The sequence below is a fragment of the Drosophila rhopaloa genome, unplaced genomic scaffold (genome assembly GCF_018152115.1).
Source record: "Drosophila rhopaloa isolate 14029-0021.01 unplaced genomic scaffold, ASM1815211v1 contig_115, whole genome shotgun sequence".
In the NCBI taxonomy this organism is placed as follows: domain Eukaryota; kingdom Metazoa; phylum Arthropoda; class Insecta; order Diptera; family Drosophilidae; genus Drosophila; species Drosophila rhopaloa.
In genome coordinates, this window is record NW_025334990.1 from 10,754,036 (window position 1) to 10,775,339 (window position 21,304).

The following is a 21,304-nucleotide window of genomic DNA, read 5'->3' on the forward strand; positions in this document are numbered from 1 at the left end:
TGTTTCTGATGTTGCTGTGGTTTGTGTTGCCTAGTTTTTTAGTTGCTTTTAAGATTCCCCTTTCTGTTGCTCTATATATTTCTGATGTTGCTCGTACACTTGTCTTAAAACCACTAACCACAGCTAAAAAGGAACATAATCAAAGAAAAAATCATTGCCTAGGTAATTTGAGTAGAAGAAGTAAATGTCGCTGTTCAAGGTGCGAAAAGGGCAAATTTATCTGGACAGACAACTTTACCGGCACCCTTTGGATTTAAATAAGGAGATTACTTACCTTACCTGTTTTTCCTTCACCCTATTCTTGTAATAATAGGACAGGCAAAAACGAAAATTACCCAGATATTCGCAAATTGGGAGCAAAGCAACTTAAGCTGTTCAAAGAACTACTTATATTAGTGTAATAAAAGGAATTCTGTACCAGATTAAAATGATTACAATTCCTAAATTAGGTTGTTTAAATACAATTTTAAGCCATTTTATACTCCAATGATTCATTAACAATTTATGCTACAATACCAAGAATATTAAATGCACACTTCATTAAACCCAAACCTAAACCATCTCATTAATTTTCCACTAATTCCGCATTTCCCTCCTCTTTTTCGTTGCAGGTATGTATTGTCTTTTGGCTTTAAGCGGATAACTAAGGAAATTCAACAAAAAGCATGAAAACAGCTCAATTGTCGACACACCCACTCAACGCCTTTCACACCTCTTGAAAGCGAACTGCGCGAAAATAGTGTAGGTAAAAGGAAGGAAAATTCCATTTTAGCGCGAAAAAAAGAAAGCCATGAAATGTGCAATCGCCATAAAAAAAAGTGCAACTGTCAACGGAACACAAAAAACTTTGTTGTTTACAATTTGCCGTTGTTGCAGCAGCAGCACACTGCGCTTGCAAAATATTGAATTCAATTTAAAGCGCAAGAGGCGTTCATAAATCTCCGACAATTGTGAGCAAAGGAGCGGGAGAAAGGCCCACAGGGCAGGGAATCGGTGAAAGAGTTAAAGTCGGATTATGGTCATGCACTCCCTTCCCATCCACTTATTGTCCGCCGTCGCCTTCTCATCCGCTCACTCATTTATTCCTTTTGATTGCAGTCGTGCGGGGGAAATGGAAACGCAGGGGGAGATCGTAAACTGTCAGCGCAATTAAAATAAATTGAAACTGAACTTTCGCACACACAGTGAGAAATATTTTATACTCTTAATGAACCCAATTTCCTATCAGCAATATCGGTAACTCTTGCTTTTTCGGCTCAATCTCATATCACAATAGAAATAATAGCATGAAGGTTTAATTTGTATTATATTCAAACTTCTTGAACTTATCAAAAAGTTACCTTTCTGACTTAAAGAAAATAAAGGTTGTCTATTTCATGATCATGATGAAACCCTCAATCAACTTTTATATCTGTAATACAGATTCTGTATCTTGAAAACCATCAACTTGATTACCTTATGCAAAATATTGGCAACTAAAGCTATACAAATTGAATAAATAATTTTGTTTTCCTCCGTGTGAATATGAAATTTAAGAAAACTTTTCCCGCCCAGCTGTCGCATAATTCATCAACTATTTAGGCGGCAACAGAAGGAAAATTGAAGAAAAATTTGCGTGTGTGTTGCAAAAAGTTTTTCATTTTTAGCATCTTGATTGTTGGGCGACGGGGGGGGGGAATGGAAGGTGGAGCGGAGCGGAGCGCAGGAACTTTGCCTGGTAGCCGGGACAGAAAACGGTTTGCCTGCCATGGCCATGGGCAACTAAATGAACGTTCCACAGTCTTCGGTCTTCAGTCCTTGGTCCGCTGTCCGTAGTCTGTCCCTTTCGGTCCGTTCCGTCCGTCGACCAACCCATCTCTTTCCCCCGCCCCGTCGCCCGTCTCTTTCTGTTCGCTTACCTTCCTTCTCAGCTCGTATCTCAAATTGTTCAACTTCATCAGCAAAAAAGTAAGGGAAAAGATGCTGCTGCCGTGGATTGTCGATGTGATGGGGTGTACTGTAAAAAATTAAGATTATTTTGAAGATTTCATTACAATGATCTATATCTTTTTGCTATAATAAATTTTGCTCGAAATGACTATTTTTGGGGTTTAATCCTGTTCAAGAGTATGCAAATATAAAAACTATCAAAATTTCCATTTAATCATAAAAAAAACTTAATCTAATAACTTTTATAAATTGTCAAACTAAGATTTTCTGTTATGCAACAATGTCATCCGCTTTTGAAAGAACAATTTTGTTCTGTGTATCAAATCACACCAAGTCAGGCTACCCCTTATCCCCTACATATCTCCCATGTCCTCTTCTCACTCCTCATTCGATTGTCATGAGTCTGAGCCCGAGACTCTTTGCTTTTGTCCTTTTTGTTTTCCAGCGGCAGCAGGCAGCATCAGGCGACTAAGACCCCGAGGACCCAGAGCACTTGAGCTTGGTTTCTGAGTCGGGGAAGTCAAGGAAGATACTCGTACAGTAAGGGACCGAAATAGGGAAAGGGAAAGGGAAAGGAGTGGAGGGTTTCAGAGGAGCCGCACGAGGAGTTAAGCGGATGCATAATACAAAAAATGTCTTGAAAACGAGAAGGGAATGTTGTACATTAGGGACTCGATACTTTTAATACCCTTCAGCTTAAAAGGTTATACAAAATATATTTAAATGGGATTACTTTGGGTTAATTTGAAGTAATAATTATGTGTTTGTTCCCGATTGAAACCTTAATATAGTATTATGGACTTGATCTTTGGTCAACGAAATTGTCTTTAAGTGACAAGAAGTTGCTAAGATGTAAATGTCATAGTAAAGTAACCAAGTGTAATGAAAAAGGGCAGTTAAACCTTATGAAACTATTTCTGTTAATCTGTCAATGTCCCTAGTTTGTTAGGTCAAAATTAAAATTCAAAGAGCTGCCGAAATGGCTTTCGTCCAGAGTGACGAAAACGACTTCCACGCCCTCCGGGAGGCGCAACGAATGGTGGACTCTTGCCAGGAGTTTGCGGACCACTTGATCGTGGCCGAATTCCTGCCCCATTGTCGCTGGGTGGCCTACATCAATATTCGCACCCTCGAGCAGGTCATCTATTGTGTGGAACTAAGTCGCGCTGGCTATCGGATTGTGGCCTATGACTTTGATAACGTGGCCGATGAGGTGGCCAATTGTGACACTGTCTATGACTCTGCCCACCAGCTGTTGGCCGGCATAAGTCCATTGTATGGAGAGAAGTATGGCTTTGGACGGGAGCCTCTCAAGAAAAGAAAGGAGCAGTAGTCGCAAATGGGCGTGGCATGTGAAGAATTTGTCTGCTAATTGCTAATTGCCGCCCCAAAAAGTGATAATTAAGCGTTTTGCAGGTAAATGACTTGATTGCAATAATAAAGCCCGGGGCAGTGAGTTGGATTCGGGGTCTACCATTTGATTAATTGCCGCCTAGTGAGCACAGATAGAGGGGTGGAGCAGGAGCTGGAGCTGGAGCAGGAGTAGAGGAGCAGGTTGCCAGTTGATTGACTCAACTTGGCACTCTCCGGACCTTTTGTAGCGAAAAAAGTTAACAAGTTTTTGTGCCGTTCCACTTGACTGCCGCCGTCGAAGGAGGCGAATGAAGATGCAGACGGTTGGAGCTCCAAGTTCCGAGCTCCGAACACCGAACACTGAATGCTGAACATCGAACACCCAACCCAAGCCAATCCAGCCCAGCCCAACTGAAAGCCTCTTCAGCCCCACTTGTATTCCTCCTTTTGGCCGGGCACCAAGCCAACTAGGGTTTTTATCTAGTTGAGTCCATCTAGTCGCTTTTCCGTCCGTCCCTCGGGTGTCTGCCGTGGACAACTCACAGATACACACGCTTACATTTGTGGCTGCAAACTCACAGATGAACAAACGCAGATACAGTCGGCCATCGATAATAAAACAAAATTTGTCCAGTTGAATTTAACTAAAATCGTGTGCGAACAAAAAACCCAAAGGCGGAAATATATTGCTGAACTAAACTGCAAGGAAAGATTCATATGATCATATATGTAAAACCTTACTTTAAAGACTTAACTTAACTTTAACCTAATAAAATTTTTTCTAATGTTCTTAAAACTTTTTTTTAACACTTATTGAGAATACATTGATCTTTAATTGAGATAAAAGTTTTGTACCTATATATATAAAATAGGCATTTTGCGACATATGTAATTCTTAAAGAATTTCTAAGAAATTATATTAAAGGTAGTTTTGCTGACAGGGAGCTCTACTGTAGTTGAGCGAACGCATTTGCTTTGGCGTCCGTATCGGCCATGTCTATCTGAGTTGGCTCTCCACTTGTCTATGCTCGTATATTTGTCCATTGAAGCATGCAATTGATTGCTGCAACGGCAACAGCAGCAGCAGCATTATCCCCTTCCTCTGCTGCCCCCTTTGGACCCCACCCCCCTTCCAGCCTGCTGCGCTTTAATTGCCTTTTCATTGCAGCCCGTCGGCCTTTTGACTCAGTAGAGACCCCCTTTCCGCCCCCTGTGCCCCTTTCGTCCTCCACCTCTGTGTGTGTGTAATTTGTGGTTGTTGTTCTCTGTTAATGCATTACATGAATTTTAACAAGCTTTGCATTCTGACTGACTATCCCCCCTTATTGCCCCTTTCTTGTTTGTTTATTGTGGCCGCATCTCTGTGAATGCAGACATAATTTAACCTTTGCCTGGCTAAGTTTAATGCATTCCATTTTGCAAATTTTCAATCAATGAGCATCGCAAATTGAAGGAGAATTTCAAATGCCCAAGATCTAAAAGCTGTCGCAGTTTAATTAGTTGAAACACGGAAATGCTGGTAATAAACTAGGCTAGTTTAACATACCAGTTAGCATGGTCAAAATTAGATCAATGTTATTAAAAACTATATTACTTAATCAAGAGATTATTCAAAACAAGTTCCATTTTGTTTTTATTATTTAAGTGAACACGTTAAAAAGCTATAATAATAAAAGAGGTTATTAACAAAAAAAACCTTTGATATAATTATACCGGTTATTTGGGAATATTTTAGAGTAATTTCGTGGAATAAATATATGCCATTTCAAATAATCAGTCTGTATTTAAATAATCAACAAACTCTCTGACAATCCAGACAATTAGCTTACAATGTTGATTCGCTAGTTTCCCTAGTATTATCTAGTCAAATCTCGCAATCAAATCGCAAAAACAAATGAAAATAGGTCCGCCAATTGAGCTAGTGACACTTGCCAAAAAAAAGGTTAAAGAATATATCACAATATTGTCAATTCTTTAAAATCGAATATCAGTTCTTTGGGATCTTGAAAATAAATTCTTTGGTTGCGCGTTTTTTGACAACCAGTCAGAAAAGAAAAGGATAAATATGGATTAAAATGAAAATGTGACAAAGATAATTATCCTCTTTTTTTTCTCCGTGCACCACTCCCTCTCGTGCTGTTTTATGGAACTGCAACTTTTCCGTGTTAGTCCAACTAATTGGCTGCGTTTTTGGTTAATTAGCGCACCAGCAGCAAAAACTAACCATGGCAACGTTGTGCGCTGAAAATGAAATCTCTTTGCTGTCGCACACGCGCTTTTATTGGCACTCAAATTGGCAGCTAAACTTTGGCAGCCAAAGCAGCGGCAACAGCAAAAACAACGATGATATCAACAGCAAGCACACACAACACCAACAACTTGCAACCGTCGACCGACGACAACTATTTTGTCTGCATTAAAACGTTGTAATTATTTTATGCCAGATAACAATTTGATATTGTCAATGCCGCAAAATGTTCAAGTTGTGCGAACTACTGATGGCCAAACAGCGGGATTCGGGGCGATGGGAACTGTGTGAGTTAGATGGATGGTGGCTAAATGCAAATTGGTTGCCGTTGTTGTTTTCCGTTGCCGTATTGCCGTATGCTAATCAGGGTGAGCCGCGTTTCGTTGCAGCAAATTAATTGGCTTTTAAAACGTTGTTAGATCGCCATCGCGTTTGTAATGCTAAATAAACATTTTTACACAAAGTTAAGCGTATTAAAAAAGGCAGACACGGGTTTAATGTTATATATTTTATTGAGGTAATTAATGAAATTGTAGGAACTCAGTGCATATTTGTTCTGAATTATTGGGCGTACATTCGAAAGCAATAAAATGGAATGCACACTTAAGTTCTCGCATTATACCAATTAAACAAGTTTTAAAAATACTTCAAAATGTAATCCACTAAAACCCAACTAATAACGGATTTCTAAATTGGTAACACTAAGCGCTTTATTAAAATTCCTACTGATTAAGCTACTGCAATCTGGCATTCGCTTAAAATAAAGCTCTTCAAAGAGCTGTGACTTTATTGCCTTGCTGTGAAATTGCCAACGATTTCCATGCGAATCTGGTTCACTCTAAACTACATTTTGCACCCAGCCAACAGGAGGAGCAGTCTGGAAATGGGGAAAACACAGCAGCGGCCACAAGTTTAGGGTAGGGGGGAAACGGTGGGGAGGAGCCGCATGCTGCTGTCATCAGTTGACAGCCAGCAGCAGCGTCGCCTTCGTCGTTGTAGCTTTTAACAATTTGCAATAAATTAGCCGAGGCAACTGTGCAGAGTTTTCACTTGAAATGCAACTCGAATTGCATTTTCAAGGGGGCGAAACGAGGGGAAAGTACACAGAAAAAGTAGACATCGTTTTTTTTGTTGTTTGCCAGGCATCTCATTTTAAGACTTAAGCTTAGCACCTGCTAATTTGAATTTATTTTAATTTCACCCCTCTGTTACACAATCCACAAAGGTGGTTTCAATACTGTATAATATATTTTTTAATAAACTTAAAATCTCTTACAGTAATTCATATTTTTCTCTGTGCAAGCGACACTTTGTGCAATTTTTCCTTGGCGTTCCCCACTCTTTACCCTGCCGCAAACACTTTTTTCTACCACAACAGTTTCCAAACATGTCTTGCCAATTTCACACTCCAACTGCCTGCTTGCCTGTCGTCAGCTGGCTTTAAGCGATTTCTACCTGGCCCGGTTCATGCATTGGCCCATGAGTCCGCCGGATTTTATGTCGATCCCGTCTTAGCTGGAATTCGGCTCACACCTCGGGAAGGCCCAAAAGCAAAAGCAGTTGGCAAATAAACAGGGAGGAATTCGGCGATTTAATTGTCCGGAATTTAGAGCATTCTGGGACAGCATTCACGTTTACTGCAGTACTGCCTGCAGTATCATCCATAAAATGATGATAGCTGAAATCATAATAGAAACCCCCGGTTACCACTTCCGACAGCACAGTTGATGAAGTTGTAGGAGGTCTTGGGCCAGATATATATATATATACATATCCTGAGTTATACCTTGACATATCGGTTAAATTTCCCGAGGTTAAACATCAGCAGGTGTTTGTAGAAGCTGTTGACATAGTCGGTGAATCGATACCATTTCGTATTTGATATTTTGGTTCCGAAAACGTTTCGCACCGGTACAGAAACAAAGTCTTCAAAACATCTCTATTATAAATGTTTTACTCTTTAATTAGAAATGAAAAAACAAAAACTATTACAATAGTCCGGTGTTGTTTGTTTAAAAATGACAACTTTGCAATCTTTCGGTCCGCTTTTTTTAACCCCTTGATATCCCCCTGATGGTTTTCGCACTCGTTTTGTAACATTTGTAAATTATTCTGAGCAGATTAAAAATCCTTGATCACACATATATGCCGTCTGCTTATTTTTCAGGTCAATTCTCCTTACGTACAAGAGGATTATTCGCAAATAAATGTAAATTAGCAAATTTGACACTGAAATTTTTGACCGCCAGCTTGAATTAAGGAGGTTCTACCTGGATCGGTTAATTTATTGGCCCGCCAATGAGTCCGCTGTTTTTTTTACGATCTCAGTTCACACCTCAAATTTGTCCCAAAGAAGAAAAAAGTTGACAAATAAACTAAGAGGAGTTCGTCGATTTATTGTTCAGAATTCAGAACATTTTGGTCTTGATTCGAAGGACAGCGCTCACGTTCACTGAAACAGTTGGCAGGGCGGTGATGATGGCCTCGGCCCTATAGAATCCCTCTGCTAACACTTCCGGCAATCCCTCGCCACTGACGGTGCAATGGTTGAAGTTGAAGGTTGTCTTTGGCCAGGGCGGTACATATCCCGATTCGTACTTTGGCATATCGGTGCAATTGCCAAGATTAGGTATCAACAGGTCCTTGTAGAAGGTGTTAATATAGTCGGTGAATTTCTGCGGTTGAATAGAAAAGGGTGTCAACTTGTAGTCAGCCTCTTTGCCGGTGTAGCTGTTCAATATACGCATTTCGACCTGGAATAAATATATTCTTTATCTAGGGTATTTGGAAACTGATTTTAGACTTACCATCACACTGTCATCCATATCAATACCCCAGAAGAATGTCCCCGAAAAGCCGTATTCTCCCCTGGAAATGCGTTCAAGTCGTAAATTCGAGTCCATGGCACTGGGGTTTGTGGTGTGACCGTCAATAGATATGGGCGTGGCCTCCCACTGGGTCTGTAAAAATATTTGAATTATATCCATTAAAATAAATTTTATTTACATTTGAGTTTTATAATAAACTGGTTATATCCTTAAACAACAGTGTGTTTAATTTTGGAGAACTAAAATGTTTTCAATCTTACTCTTGCTTCGCAATCATTGTATAAGTACACAAAAATGCACACAGAAAATAGCAAATGGACGTAAAACGAATACATTTTTGGATAAACTGGTTATGGTGGTCAGTACCATCTAGCTTTTGTTTATATAGTCGATTGATCTGGCTTAAACTTGAAACAAAAACGTGAGGCACGGAAACTTTGTGTATTAAATGTTTAGATTGTTCCATTGTTGTGAACAGTAATGTGATTGGATTAGAGTTAATCACGTTAAAGTTATCTGCATTTCCTGATCGCTACGATATTGACAACCAATTTTAGAAAGAATTACAAGTACACGGTTTTCCATGTTTGAATGGATTAATCAATTTTATTGCACATGTCAAGTTAAAATTTATAACAAGAGAATATTTTTATCATAGATTCATATGTTGACATAAATTAATCTATTAATAGATTATAAAATGTGGATTGCTATTTTTTGCTTTTAGTAAAACACAGTAAATTTTCTAACCAATTATTATTTATTATCATATATTTGTAAAATAAAATAAAATAGAAAGAAAAAAACATTTTTAGAGGATTTCTTGAAAAAGAACATCCTTAAATACTTTAAATAACCTTATGCGTGACTTTCACAAGCAGAGTGAAACCCCAGTCGACCTCCCCAGTGGTTTTGTAAGCCAATCTAAAAAATCCTTCGGGTACGATTTCCGGTAATCCCTCGCCATTGGCCACACATTTGTCAAACTTATAGACATTTCGGGGCCATGGAGGTACGAATTCGTCTTCGAATTGCAGCATATTGGAGCAGTGTCCCACATTCTTGATAAAAACGTCCTTGTAAAACCCATTTAGATACTCGAAAAAGGGCTGTTTAGGAATTGACCAGGGCATCAATTTATAGTCGTCTTCGTCGCCCGACGAGCAGTGATAAACTAAAGCTTCAACCTGTCCAGAAAATAAAAGTTATTTAGTAAAACCTGTTGGCATATAAGTATTGCATTCTAAATATTTACCATAGTCTCATTATTGGCATCATAGTTCCAGTCTAGCGTCATGGAAAACGCATAATCGCTGCGACCCAGACGATCTACCTTTGTCGTAATTTTCAAAAGCTTCTCATCGGAGGTAAAGGATGTCAAGGATAAGGTTTCGTACTCCCAGTTGCCCTATAGATCAAAACAAAAAACAAATATTATAAATCCTTTAAGTATAAATTTATAACTTACTCCTGCAACAAATGATCTGTGGATCAGGAGCACAGCGAAAAATAACTGCAGCGAGCTACGCGAAATCATTTTGCGAATATTAAACTTAATCCAATCCTCGCTTGGTTTGTATTTATATGGCAAACGGTGGCTCGTTGCACGGCATTATTACGACAGAAACTTGTTTAAATTATATAAGCCAATTGTTCATTTTTGGTGTACATGTTAAAAAAGACTACATGCCAAAAACATGTAAAATTCGTTAGAAAATTTACAGATTTTGAATTTTATCAAGCATATTATCGCTATAACCAAAAATATTGTAATTTTTAGTGGAAAGTAAGTGAGCGATTTCAATGCTGAAGATCCGGATTGACTATCTGGTGAAATATGCATTTAGTTTGAAACCCTTTAAGTGTGTTAGCATAACTTAATGTCGGAACTTTACTTAGACTCGGTAAAATCACCACTTCCAAAAAGAAAGGTCGCAAACAAGTAAATCTATTTCTAACCTTCCTGCTAAAAAAATAAATTTATGGCATTAAAATAATCGTTCATAACGGTCTCAAATATTTTGTGGAGTCTAAAACTAAAGTATTATTGAAGTACTTTTTGGAACTTTTATTAATCGATTAAAAAAAGAGTTGTTATTTTCGTATTTGACATTTATTTTCTTAATTAACATAAACCACAATTTATTTTTTATTTATCTTATTTTTCTTCTGAACATCTTGGATTTTTAAAACATTTTTGTTGTTATTTTAAAAATTCCAGTACCGCCCCATGTCGGCTGGTTTGGTCCAAAGCCCTTAACTATGATTTTATAATATCCGGGAGGAATGATATCCGGAAGTCCATCGCCGTCGATCACGCATTTGTCGCCGACATATGTTTTTTTTGGTAATGGCGGTTGGAATTTTTCTGTGAACTGTGGACAATTTGAACAGTGCTTGATGTTTTTCATCGTCACGTCCTTGTAGAAGGTGTCCATGAATTCGTAAAGGGTTTGTTTGGGAATTGCCCAAGGGAGCACTTTGTAATCGTTCTCTTCTCCCGTTTGACTTCGGTATACAAAAGCCTCCAACATGGTTTCGTTGGTAGTTTCGAAGTTCCATTCGATCATTCCGGAAACCGCGAATTCCCCGCGTCCAATGCGTTCAATTTTGGGCTCAATTTTTATTAGTTTGACATCCGAAGAGGTTCCGGATATCGCTAAGGGTTCATAGTCCCACTTGCGCTGCACAATATTATAATTATTATTGGATTAATTATACAATATAAATATTGAAATTACCGCATTACACCCACTGATCAGCAGAACCAACAACCAAACTCCGCCAAGCAAACACCGGGGAAACATTTCGCTAATGCTAAGTTAAGTACATGGCTTAAGTTAATGGCGCTCTTTATATTTATATAGGCAAACCAAACCGAATGATTAAGTAACCAAAAACTTGGCACGAAATTTGTATCAGACCGGAAAATCATTTTATGACTACATTTATATAGTTTAACAATATCTAGATCACTCAAGCCTATTAAATAATTAAAAACTTGTTAAAAAACATTTTAACAAAATTCTATGAAAAAGCAATAATTCTTTTCCAAATATAAACCTTGTGATATTTGTCATTGGTTTAATATTTTTATATTCGAAATAGTTTAACAAAGGTTTTAAGTGCAAACATACTAATTTTGTTTGTTAGTTTTAAAAAGTGGACCGCAGCTTTATTAGCCACTTTATTTGCGCTGCATTAATATGCAAGTTTTATTAGGATATAAACTCTGAACTAAACGCTGCTAAACAACAGCTATTCCAAATAAAATTGAATTTTAATAAAGGGTGCAAAAATATTTTCAGTTGCCAGAAACTACTTGGAGTTATTTACTTTTTCTTTAAGATTTAATCAACCATAGTAACAACGATAAGGTTTTGCAATATCGAAATAGATTTGTTTTAAAAAATTTTGGTTGTTAGTTTAAAAATCCCAACCAAGCTCCATGATGGCTGCTCTGGTCCGCTGCAATTAAATATGATCTTATAGAATCCGGGCGGTGCGACTTCCGGTAGTCCATCGCCATTTACCACGCATGATTCGGCTTTATATGTCTTCTTTGGCCAAGGCGGTTCGAACTTGTCCTCGAACTGGGGAACATTCGAACAGGGGGCGAAATTCTTCATGATCACATCCTTGTAGTAGGTGTTAAGGTAATCGTAAAAGGGTTGATTGGGAAGTGCCCAAGGAAGCAGCTTGTAGTCGCTCTCATCTCCCGATGAACTTCGGTAGACGACAGCCGAAACCTGAAGAAGATTTTTATTTTTATAAAGGATACACTTAATAATTATTAATACCTACCATGGTTTCGTCCGTCGTATCGTAGTTCCACTCAACTTCAGCTGATACTCCGAATTCTCCGCGGCTAATGCGAACGATCTTGACTTTGAGACTTATAAGGCTGTCATCGGAGGTTTCTGATATGATCGATATGGGTTCGTAGTCCCATTTGCGCTGCATTATAAAAAATAAATGAATAATTGTATTATTATTGGAATATAAATTCTGCACTAACCGCTGCTCTACACCCATTAATCAGCAGGACTCCCAACAAAATTCCGACGAACGAGCAGGTGAAAAACATTTCGTCAATATTAAACTGAGAACTGTAAAGGGGCGAATTCTATTTATATAGCCATCAGGAAATTGGTAAATTGCACGACATTACTATGTATGTTGAACCGACATTGTTTAAATATTTAACTCAATGTCATTAGTAATTAGAGAAAAATACAACTTATAATTAAATTCTTGTTTAATTCGATATCCAGATATCAGAATCGTAACATGTTTTAAAAAGATATACATTATCTTGTGACATGCTCGAAAAATATAGTTATTATTTACAAACTTTTGTGCATTTGAGAATGGACCTTTAAATGTGTTGTTATATACCGAGTTTTCAAATGAAGCATTACCAATTGATAGTAATTCAAATCAAGAAATTTTATTTATTTATTATTTCTTCAGATTATTTAATAGTATTTTGGAAATGATCAGTAATCTTTTCGATTACTAAAAGGTCTAGAACAGTTTATTTGTCAGCTTGAAGACCGCCGTAAAACCCCATGTTGGCTGGCCTGGTCCAAATTTATTAAATATGATCTTGTAGTATCCCGGCGGAGCGATTTCCGGCAGTCCATCGCCATCGAACTTACATTTGTCGAGCTTATAGGTGTTCTTTGGCCAAGGAGGTTGAAATTTGCCCTTAAAGTTGGGAAGGTTGGAGCAGTGGCCTACATTTTTGATGATCACGTCCTTGTAATAGGTGTCGATGTATTCATAGAAAGTCTGCTTCGGAATTGACCAAGGGAGCAACTTATAGTCTTTTTCATCTCCAGAACTACTGCGATAAGCGGTGGCTTCAACCTGGAAATTGATTTTAAAAAAAGTAAAGTTTGTAAAAAGCTAGAAATAATTATTGTAGAGGACCCACCATGGTTTTTTCATTGGTATCATACTTCCACTCAATGGTGGCTGTTAATCCGTATTCCCCACGGCCCAACCGATCAATTTTACCATCAAACTTAAGCTTGCTGTCATCCGAAGAGGTGGTGGACATTGATATCGGTTCGTAGTCCCATTTTCGCTAAGAACACAAAAATTAGAATAGGTCAAATGTTATAAAGTTTACCAATATTACAGCTGCCTTAGCCAAATGGAGAAACAAAATTAGAATCCCAGTTCTGGTCGGGGTTAAAAGCAGCTTAGTTGGGACCATTTCGCTTGAATTGGATTTTGAACGTTGTGGTAAATGCAATGGCCTTTTATAGCTGAATTTTATATTCTACATTTTCTTATCTCACGGATTTATCATGTAGCCAAATGATTGGTTTAGAAATTAAAATGTTTCTGATTAATAAAATACCGGAAACGAAACCAATGTAACCTTATGTTAATCCAATCCAACTAGCCCATAAACATTGACAAATAATATAGATTTGAAATTTCTCTGATGCCGTTTTTATTGCTCATTAAATTCAACTAACTTTCTACATGCTGCAAATAGATTAAAATTTGGCATTACATATATGTTTTTGTGGATTTATCACATAAGTTTAGTCGTGATCTTCACGATGAGAATGAATCCCCAATCCACGGGATTCGACATGGTGAAATTGACCTTGTAATAACCTTCGGGCACTACGTCCGGAAACCCATCGCTGTCGGCCACGCATTGTTTTAGATTGTATACCTTCATTGGCCATGGCGGCTCGAATTTGTCCTTAAACTGGATAATATTAGAGCAACCGCCCAGGTTGGGTATTACCATGTCCTTGTAGTGACTGTTCATAAATTCCGTGAAGGGTTGCTTTGGAATGCTTAAAGGAATCAGCTTGTAGTCGTTTTCGTCTCCGGAGGTGCTTCTATAGCCCACTGCTTCAACCTGAAAGGAGTTCGGATCAAATACGAAGATGTCTTATATATTATTTGGAGTAAAAAAAAGAAATCAAAAATATTATAAATATTCCATTATACAATCATAATATTCTGGTATATTCTTTACCAAATGAATATGAAGTTTTTTTTAGAATAAGTAATACTTACCATAGTATTTTCGTCCGGTTCGTATTTAAAATCGATCGTGGCCGTAATGGCAAATTCTCCCCTACCAAGTCGCTCCACCTTCGCGTCCATTTTCAGCAAGTTTTCATCCGTAGAGAAGCTCTCAATACTTAGCGGCTCGTAGTCCCACTTTCGCTGTTGATTTAAACGATATTATTTTTAGCACTTTCCAGATAGAAATATTATTCTTACCTTGCCACTGCAATTATCTACTAATAAAATGGTTAGCCATAGTCCTCCAATAATTGGCAGCAACGAACGTGGTAACATCTTGGCCAAAAGTACTATTGCATTGAGATAACTTTGTGGCTTATATAGCGAAAGTTTCATTTAGATTTTAAACTTTAAATGTTTTCGGCTTGTTTTTTCTTAATCAGATTGTAAAATAGCGGTCGTAATAAACACGCAATACTTGTGTCATAGTTTGTACTCAGTGATATATTTTACAACCTTAAATTTTAATTTAATTGGTTAACGTTCTTTTATATGTTTCAGAAATGAGTAATTAAAAACTATTTACAACTAAAGTAGCCACAGTTATATGCGTATATATCGATATGTGTGGTTTGTCAGGCTATATAAAATTGTAAGCATTTTAAAAGCATTCCATTCTCGAATCGTTTTAAGAAAATGGCAGTCCACAACCCATTTATAAAGTACCGAATTCTTACCCTGCGATAGCCACAGCCCAAGGGGTTACAATCAAAAACTGAACCCCCTATAGATCGATAGCGTTTGATTCCCTTGACAACAATCGAGGGAATATAAACACCAAAATCTGAGACTGAGCCATATCTTATTTTTGTGCGTAACTCATTAAATTCGAGGTCCTCAAAAGAGAACACTCGTAATTAAGGACAGCAAATTGCTGGTGACACGAACAAAAGATCTGTTGGGGGAATGAAGTCATAAATTCCGATGCCCTATCAATGGACGGAAAAGGGGCGCAAGCGAACACACACACACACACTCAGTCTCTTTCAAGTGATCAATATATTGGGAAAAGCAATTGAATGTGTCTAGTACCCGGGGATCGAGATCTGGTCCCCTCCTCTCTTTCGTCTTTAAGTAGTTCCCATCCATGGCTCGTTTTCAGACCGTTGCTTAAGTGGCATGATCGCCACTTGAGTTGGCCAGCACTTGAGAAGCATCTCGTTCTGCGGTGGTGTGGCATGCCACAAGGAAAATAATAAAAAACGAAAAGGGAACCCGCTGCACTTAATTTAATTGAACGCCAAGCCGCCGCCTCGAGCGTGTTGAGCCTAAACAGCCGCCGCCAACGCAATCGCATGAGTTGAGTTGTGCTTGGGGAAAATCAAATTATCGCGATTCGAGCCGAATCAAAACAGAAACAAAAACGGGCGAAGAATTATTAGCGAAACGCAATTTTTGTTTGTATTTTTTTTGTTTATCGTGCTTAAACATTGGTGATCAAAATAACAGTATCTTAAAGAAACCAAAAAAATCAGTATTAAGAAAAAAAAAAATTTAGATAAAATATTTCAATATTTAATACCTAGTTGAAAAATTAAAAAAAAAATGTAGGAAATATATAGTCCTGGATTTTCAAGTTATTAATGAGCTTATCAATCTTAGATATCCACTGAAAAATACAAAGGTATAAAGTTTTCAAAATACTTATTGATTTTATAAAAGTTCAGGTTCTCTACAACTTAATATATTGGTTTGTATAATAGAAATTGACAAACAAACATGTTGAGTTTGAAATAGAACCACTATTCTTGTGACCGCAATAGTAACTGCGTGTGTGTCTGATGCGGGCCTATACCCGTTCGCTCCATCTCTGCTTGTTTGGCTGCTGTGGTTACGATCCATTCTGGATCAAAAACGCTAATAAAAGCGCACTGGCAACTCCCCGGAGGCGTTCATTTAGCAACCGCAGAGGATCAATCTTCTACAACAACCATCTTGTGAAAGAACAAAAAAAAAAAACCGAGATGATGACGATGACGACGGAGATGAAGCCAAGCGATCCCCAACGATCTGAACGGCGGCCGATGTTTCCAATGATGTTGCCGTAAATCTTCAGCTCTACAGCCCCTTGTTCTTCATCGTTTTCTTCGGCTTCTTCATCATCTTGGCGAATTCAAGTTCTCCCGCTGATTTTGAGTCTACCAGCGTTGACATGCTCTAGCTATTTTCATTCAGTCCGGCTTTTAGTTGAATTTTTATAGGAATTTTCAATGCTCTAAAGAATATTCATTAAAATTCGTATTATAAAAGCTTCAGGAGAACGAAAATTTTCTTCATTTGCTATCTATTTTGATTGCAAGTCTAGAGTTAAACTTTCTAAGAAGCTCACCAAGTAACTAATAACATTTAGGGCTATCTCCTCTTTTGAAGAATCAAAGTTTTCAAGCTAAATGTCATTTATAGTATGTGGATTATTATATTCAAGGTTTTATGATATATTTTCATTACCTTTTCCTGTGTTATATACTTCAAACTAGCCATTTTCTGTGGTCAACATTTAGTATCAGCACTGAGTGCTGTTTTCTGGATGCTGATGGGTTGGGTTGGGTACTGCCTGATGTTTAGTACGTGCGGACAGGGACTTTGGCCATAACAAGAAGACGGTATCAGTTCCCCTCTGCCTGCCACTCTTCTTTCTTTACCCTTCTTGGGCATTGGAGCTTGGCCGCAAACCCAATTTAAAACACGACTTGAACGATGACCGGCGCTGTCTTTGTGCCTTTACCCTGCCTGTTTTTCTACCTGGCCAACTGCTGCTTACCTTTTATGTGCCCTGCTCCCCGCTGCCTGCCGCAAAACTTGGGACCTCGGTCGAATTCGGTGGAATGTCGATCGCATGAAGGAGCGAAGTAGCGGGGGCTATTAGTAATTTATTGATTTGTCTAAATTATGGTGTGTTTCAATCTTCGGGTTTGTTGGCGGCGTCTGTGAAAAGCATATCGCAATGGATGTGTGTTATTTTATTTATACTGTTTTTTTTTTTGTTTCTTTCGGGGTTTAACCCCTTGTTGGCACGTTAATGCCACATGCCACACTCGCATTGCCACCCACATTGGCCAAGAGAGTGTGGAGTGCGTAATAGCGGATTAAATGGTGTCCGAGTGAAGGGGCTCAGAGGCGAATAAAAGATGATTGCCATGGGAACTGAAATGCTCTTGTCTGGGCTTAAAAGCGCGCATTTGGATGAGATTAAATGCGGCAGTAAAAATACGCAATGTGTGTGGGCAGCTTTTATTGTCGAACCAAGCACAGTCAACAACTCAATTAATTAAGTTTCAGTATTCAGTATGAAAATGCGAACATAACTCGGGTGACACAAACAAACAAACAAGTTGGCAACAAAAAAAAAAAACAAAAAAACATATCCAACGTCGGCCCACACACAAAAAGCGTGTTTTGCTGTCTGTGCCACTTAATTATCATAAAATGTTAAGCACATGCAAATTTAATTGTTGTTGCTGCTTTAAAATCGTACAAAGCAGAAAAAAAAATGAATGAATCAACAGAGATTCATGCAAACCAATCAATCAAATTAATTGACAAAGGAGGGCACAAAAACTGTCGACTAAAGGGGAAAAATAGTATCATAAAATGTGTGATTTCCCTTTTGAGGCAATTAGTAACACCAATATTTCGAATAAAACAAAAAAAGAAAGCTCTAGTTATAATAAAGTTTGAATATTGCTGTATGATATGATTAAACACATAAGGAGCAACGATTTTAAAATGTATTTAAAATTATATCATTTGTTTTGGGTATTTCCCAGTAATAGTGCCCATTAGCTTATGGGGCTCACAAAAACATAAAGTCTAAGCCTAATAGCCGGCATTACGCTTCACATTTGTTCTGGCATTAATGTTGATTTGCATTGAAATAAAGTAAAGTGCTAAGTAGTGAGCTGCCAACGATGACGTCAACGTTCTCGGGGTGGCAGAGAGGTGTACAAACTCTAGTAGAATTCCCAGAGACGTCGGCGCTGACACGTTATCTAATCGCAAATCGGAACGGCAACTGCTACTGTGCTCGCTCGCGCACATGTTTAAATCATATACTCCATATTCGGTGGCACTTGAGATCGGTGGTGGTAGGAGTACTCGTACCAGTTATTCGTTATCAGTATCAGTAAATTGTGCAAAAGTGCTTTAATTACCAGGTCGTTAAGGGGTCTGTCTCCCGGCCCGCCACCTCCCCTCGATCTACTCTATACCGTCTCTATATATATTATGATCCAACGCAACAGTGCATGTAAATCACAGTCGTCCATGCTTTATAGTTTAACCTCAAACACGTCGATTGGCGATCGGCGATAACGGGGCAATTGAATTGAGCACTTGAAAGAGCGACAAGGCTCTAATCTCTTCGAGCACTCGATCGAGTGGATGGCAGTTCCTTTCATTGTAGCGTTAGCCGTATATCTGACACATTGCATATTTTAATCGATGGAATATCTCTCTTGCTCTATTTGCAGTTTTGAAAATGAACCATTTGGCCCGAGGGCCGAGGCCCTGTGTCTCCCTGCGTTGTTGCCTGGATAACAAGTCGACAATTCGTCACACAAGGCAGCGTCCCAGTTCATCGCCACCCACCAGCAGGGTCATCCGCATCTGCGCCAGCTACAACCGCAGCACCAGTCCAAGTCATTTGAGCAACAACTCCACCGCCGGCTGCACGTTCCTAGGCACTACAGGTAGTACTTTGGGCCGCCCGCGCAGTGCGGCCGCCCGATCGTTTGCGTCTGTATGGAGTCAATGAGACGTAACGAGGCGAACACTAGCCACCACCCGAATAAGGTAAGCAAATTTTCGCACCTCGGACTTAAGCCCCATACCTGAACAGTATCCACACTACTTTCTATCAGTGTTGCCAGGCTATAGCCATTCTCGTTTTAAAATATTTGAATCAGAAGTTCCTAACCAGTTGTAAGTAAAATAAAATTGTTTTAAACAAAATCTCTTAAACCAATGAAAATCACTAGGATTTTATCGAGAAATTTATTTAAATTTAAGTATTTTATAGATTTATAACGGCTAACAAACCTTTGTCATTACCCTTGGAAGTAACCAACTTACAAACCTACTCACAATAGAATTTTTAGTAAACCTAGTCTAAACTAGAAACAATTTCAAATAAATACAGCAACCTAAATTAATTTCAATTTAAAAAGAAACAAATAAAAAGAAAGTTTGGAAACTCTGTTTATAAAAAAACACCTTTTTTTTTTAAATCAACTTTTTTTAATGAATGTGACACACTAAGTACTAAAATAATTATATTGACCTCATTCAAAGTTAGAATTATTTTTTTTTACTATGCGTATAAAACATACATAAAGATAGATTATGTATTTTTATTATTGACAGTAATAAACTGCTGTATTTTTTTTAATTTGGGAGATATTTTTAGATACTTACTGAAGGTTAGTTTTTATGGCTTATATAGGATTTTTAATATTTGGCAACACTGTTTATCTCACCGACTCAATTCCGCCTTCCCTCTATTTATTCCCCCACTTTTAGTGGGCGATAAGAGTGTAATTATTTTATTGTCATCATTTTGGCCCACTCGAGTTTAGTTTTTTTTACGGGCTGCTTTTCTCAAGTGGCCACTACACTTTGCAGTGTGCGATAAGCGAAAGAAGCGATAAAAGCTGACCAGCAAACTACACACTATTCTTTTTGTTACTGATTTATTGGGAGTGTAGCTACTGATTTACTAGTTAAAAGGGGTAAAAAAAACAAATGAGATCAACAAACAATTAAAGTTGTCGGTTATTTACATGCCTATGGGCCTTTTCCAACACTGAAAGCGTTTTGTTTATTTGCCTTCGTCTCTCCACCGCTTCTCTTCCGCTCTGAGTCTCTCTCTTTCTTCCTCTCTTCTCCCATGTTTTCGGTGGTTGCTCTCCGTCTCTTTTTCTTTTTTTTTGTTGGTTTTCCGTTCAGTCTCATCTGCCAAACGAAAAAGGACGCCGCGGAGAAGGCTCGCGCAAAATATTTATTTATTGTTTTCGTTTTTGTTTTCTGTAAATTAAAACACCAAAAATACTAGCACAAAACTATAAGCTTATTATAATTATGGAATGGAAAAGAAGTTGGCAAAGGTAAAGCGAAACAAGGCGGAAGAAATTATCATTTCTATTTCATTTTTTTTTGTGAGTTTTCTTGCCCTACTCATCACACACAGAATGCACACGCATTCACACCCATACAACTGTATCTTATTAATGTTGGATTTCTTCTTTTTTTTCTGCATTTGCAGGTGGCCCTGAATAGCAGCAACGTAGCAACGGAAAGCAATATTAAGAATAATAAATTGTTAGCTAATTTAAGTGCGGCAGGAGCAGCTACAGCTACAACGGCAACAACAACAGGAACAGCAGCGGCAACAACAACGACGGCGAATCAAGCGCTGAATTTCAATAACAAAACGAAGGCAACAACAACAACTGCGTCAGCGAATAATCAGAAGAGCAACCACAACAACAACAACTCCGGTGCGATCAAGAAGCACACAAACACGAGTAAGTAACTGCAAATCTCTCGCTGGTTCTTATTTTTTTATCGACAAGGATGTAGGCAGGAATATTTCAAGGGGATCCCTAATCGTTTTCCACAACCCTTGTATCCAAAATTAACGTGAAAAGGTTTAAGATGTTTTCCAAAAAAAATACTTGTAAAAATCACATAAAATGGATTTTAACACCCAGAGACTATTCATTAAAATTATTAATTAATTTTAGCTTTTAAAACGATTTTTTAATGTGTATCTTAAACCTTTTGAAAATACTTATATTTTTGTTGTAATCTCCATTTTCTGTCTCAATAACCTAAATATTTATGAATTTAGAAAAAATAAGACAATAGAAACCCATGTGGTATATTA

General features: G+C 38.0%; 8 protein-coding genes across 11 annotated transcripts in view; 2 read left to right on the forward strand and 6 right to left on the reverse strand.

Annotated features, from left to right (window-relative positions):
* The window catches only part of LOC108051354 (protein GSKIP homolog), a 57,838-nt gene extending 54,447 nt beyond the window's left edge, over positions 1-3,391 (forward strand). For both annotated transcript variants that reach the window (XM_017133441.2, XM_017133442.2), the window contains one exon: positions 612-3,391. In XM_017133441.2, coding sequence (XP_016988930.2) covers positions 2,909-3,262 — 354 coding nt within the window. In that variant the 5' untranslated portion in view covers positions 612-2,908 and the 3' untranslated portion in view covers positions 3,263-3,391. The remainder of the gene's footprint in view (positions 1-611) is intronic.
* The window catches only part of LOC108051346 (uncharacterized transmembrane protein DDB_G0289901), an 85,441-nt gene that overhangs the window by 54,436 nt on the left and 9,701 nt on the right, over positions 1-21,304 (forward strand). For 2 of the 3 annotated variants that reach the window (XM_044456502.1, XM_044456503.1), the window contains exons 1-2: positions 20,347-20,522; positions 20,681-20,942. In XM_044456502.1, coding sequence (XP_044312437.1) covers positions 20,502-20,522; positions 20,681-20,942 — 283 coding nt within the window. In that variant the 5' untranslated portion in view covers positions 20,347-20,501. Of the gene's footprint in view, positions 1-18,890; positions 19,213-20,346; positions 20,523-20,680; positions 20,943-21,304 lie in introns of those variants that run through there. The other variant, XM_044456501.1, reaches the window with a different exon arrangement.
* On the reverse strand, positions 6,840-8,985 carry LOC108051351. Its single transcript, XM_017133437.2, has 3 exons — positions 8,619-8,985; positions 8,338-8,490; positions 6,840-8,283 (listed from the first exon to the last, which is right to left on the reverse strand). The coding sequence occupies exons 1-3, from the start codon at positions 8,691-8,693 to the stop codon at positions 7,939-7,941; spliced, it is 573 nt and encodes a 190-aa protein (XP_016988926.1). The 5' UTR covers positions 8,694-8,985; the 3' UTR covers positions 6,840-7,938.
* LOC108051356 lies at positions 9,100-9,890 on the reverse strand. Its single transcript, XM_017133444.1, has 3 exons — positions 9,827-9,890; positions 9,614-9,766; positions 9,100-9,545 (listed from the first exon to the last, which is right to left on the reverse strand). The coding sequence occupies exons 2-3, from the start codon at positions 9,653-9,655 to the stop codon at positions 9,207-9,209; spliced, it is 381 nt and encodes a 126-aa protein (XP_016988933.1). The 5' UTR covers positions 9,656-9,766; positions 9,827-9,890; the 3' UTR covers positions 9,100-9,206.
* Positions 10,306-11,590, reverse strand: LOC108051353. The gene is made up of 2 exons (XM_017133440.2): positions 11,100-11,590; positions 10,306-11,042 (listed from the first exon to the last, which is right to left on the reverse strand). The coding sequence occupies exons 1-2, from the start codon at positions 11,163-11,165 to the stop codon at positions 10,545-10,547; spliced, it is 564 nt and encodes a 187-aa protein (XP_016988929.2). The 5' UTR covers positions 11,166-11,590; the 3' UTR covers positions 10,306-10,544.
* LOC108051352 lies at positions 11,690-12,509 on the reverse strand. The gene is made up of 3 exons (XM_017133439.1): positions 12,377-12,509; positions 12,163-12,315; positions 11,690-12,107 (listed from the first exon to the last, which is right to left on the reverse strand). Exons 1-3 carry the CDS (start codon positions 12,443-12,445, stop codon positions 11,763-11,765), a joined length of 567 nt encoding a protein of 188 aa, XP_016988928.1. The 5' UTR covers positions 12,446-12,509; the 3' UTR covers positions 11,690-11,762.
* On the reverse strand, positions 12,643-13,778 carry LOC108051350. The gene is made up of 3 exons (XM_017133436.1): positions 13,505-13,778; positions 13,298-13,450; positions 12,643-13,230 (listed from the first exon to the last, which is right to left on the reverse strand). The coding sequence occupies exons 1-3, from the start codon at positions 13,580-13,582 to the stop codon at positions 12,886-12,888; spliced, it is 576 nt and encodes a 191-aa protein (XP_016988925.1). The 5' UTR covers positions 13,583-13,778; the 3' UTR covers positions 12,643-12,885.
* On the reverse strand, positions 13,802-15,214 carry LOC108051349. Its single transcript, XM_017133435.2, has 3 exons — positions 14,620-15,214; positions 14,410-14,562; positions 13,802-14,248 (listed from the first exon to the last, which is right to left on the reverse strand). Exons 1-3 carry the CDS (start codon positions 14,755-14,757, stop codon positions 13,910-13,912), a joined length of 630 nt encoding a protein of 209 aa, XP_016988924.1. The 5' UTR covers positions 14,758-15,214; the 3' UTR covers positions 13,802-13,909.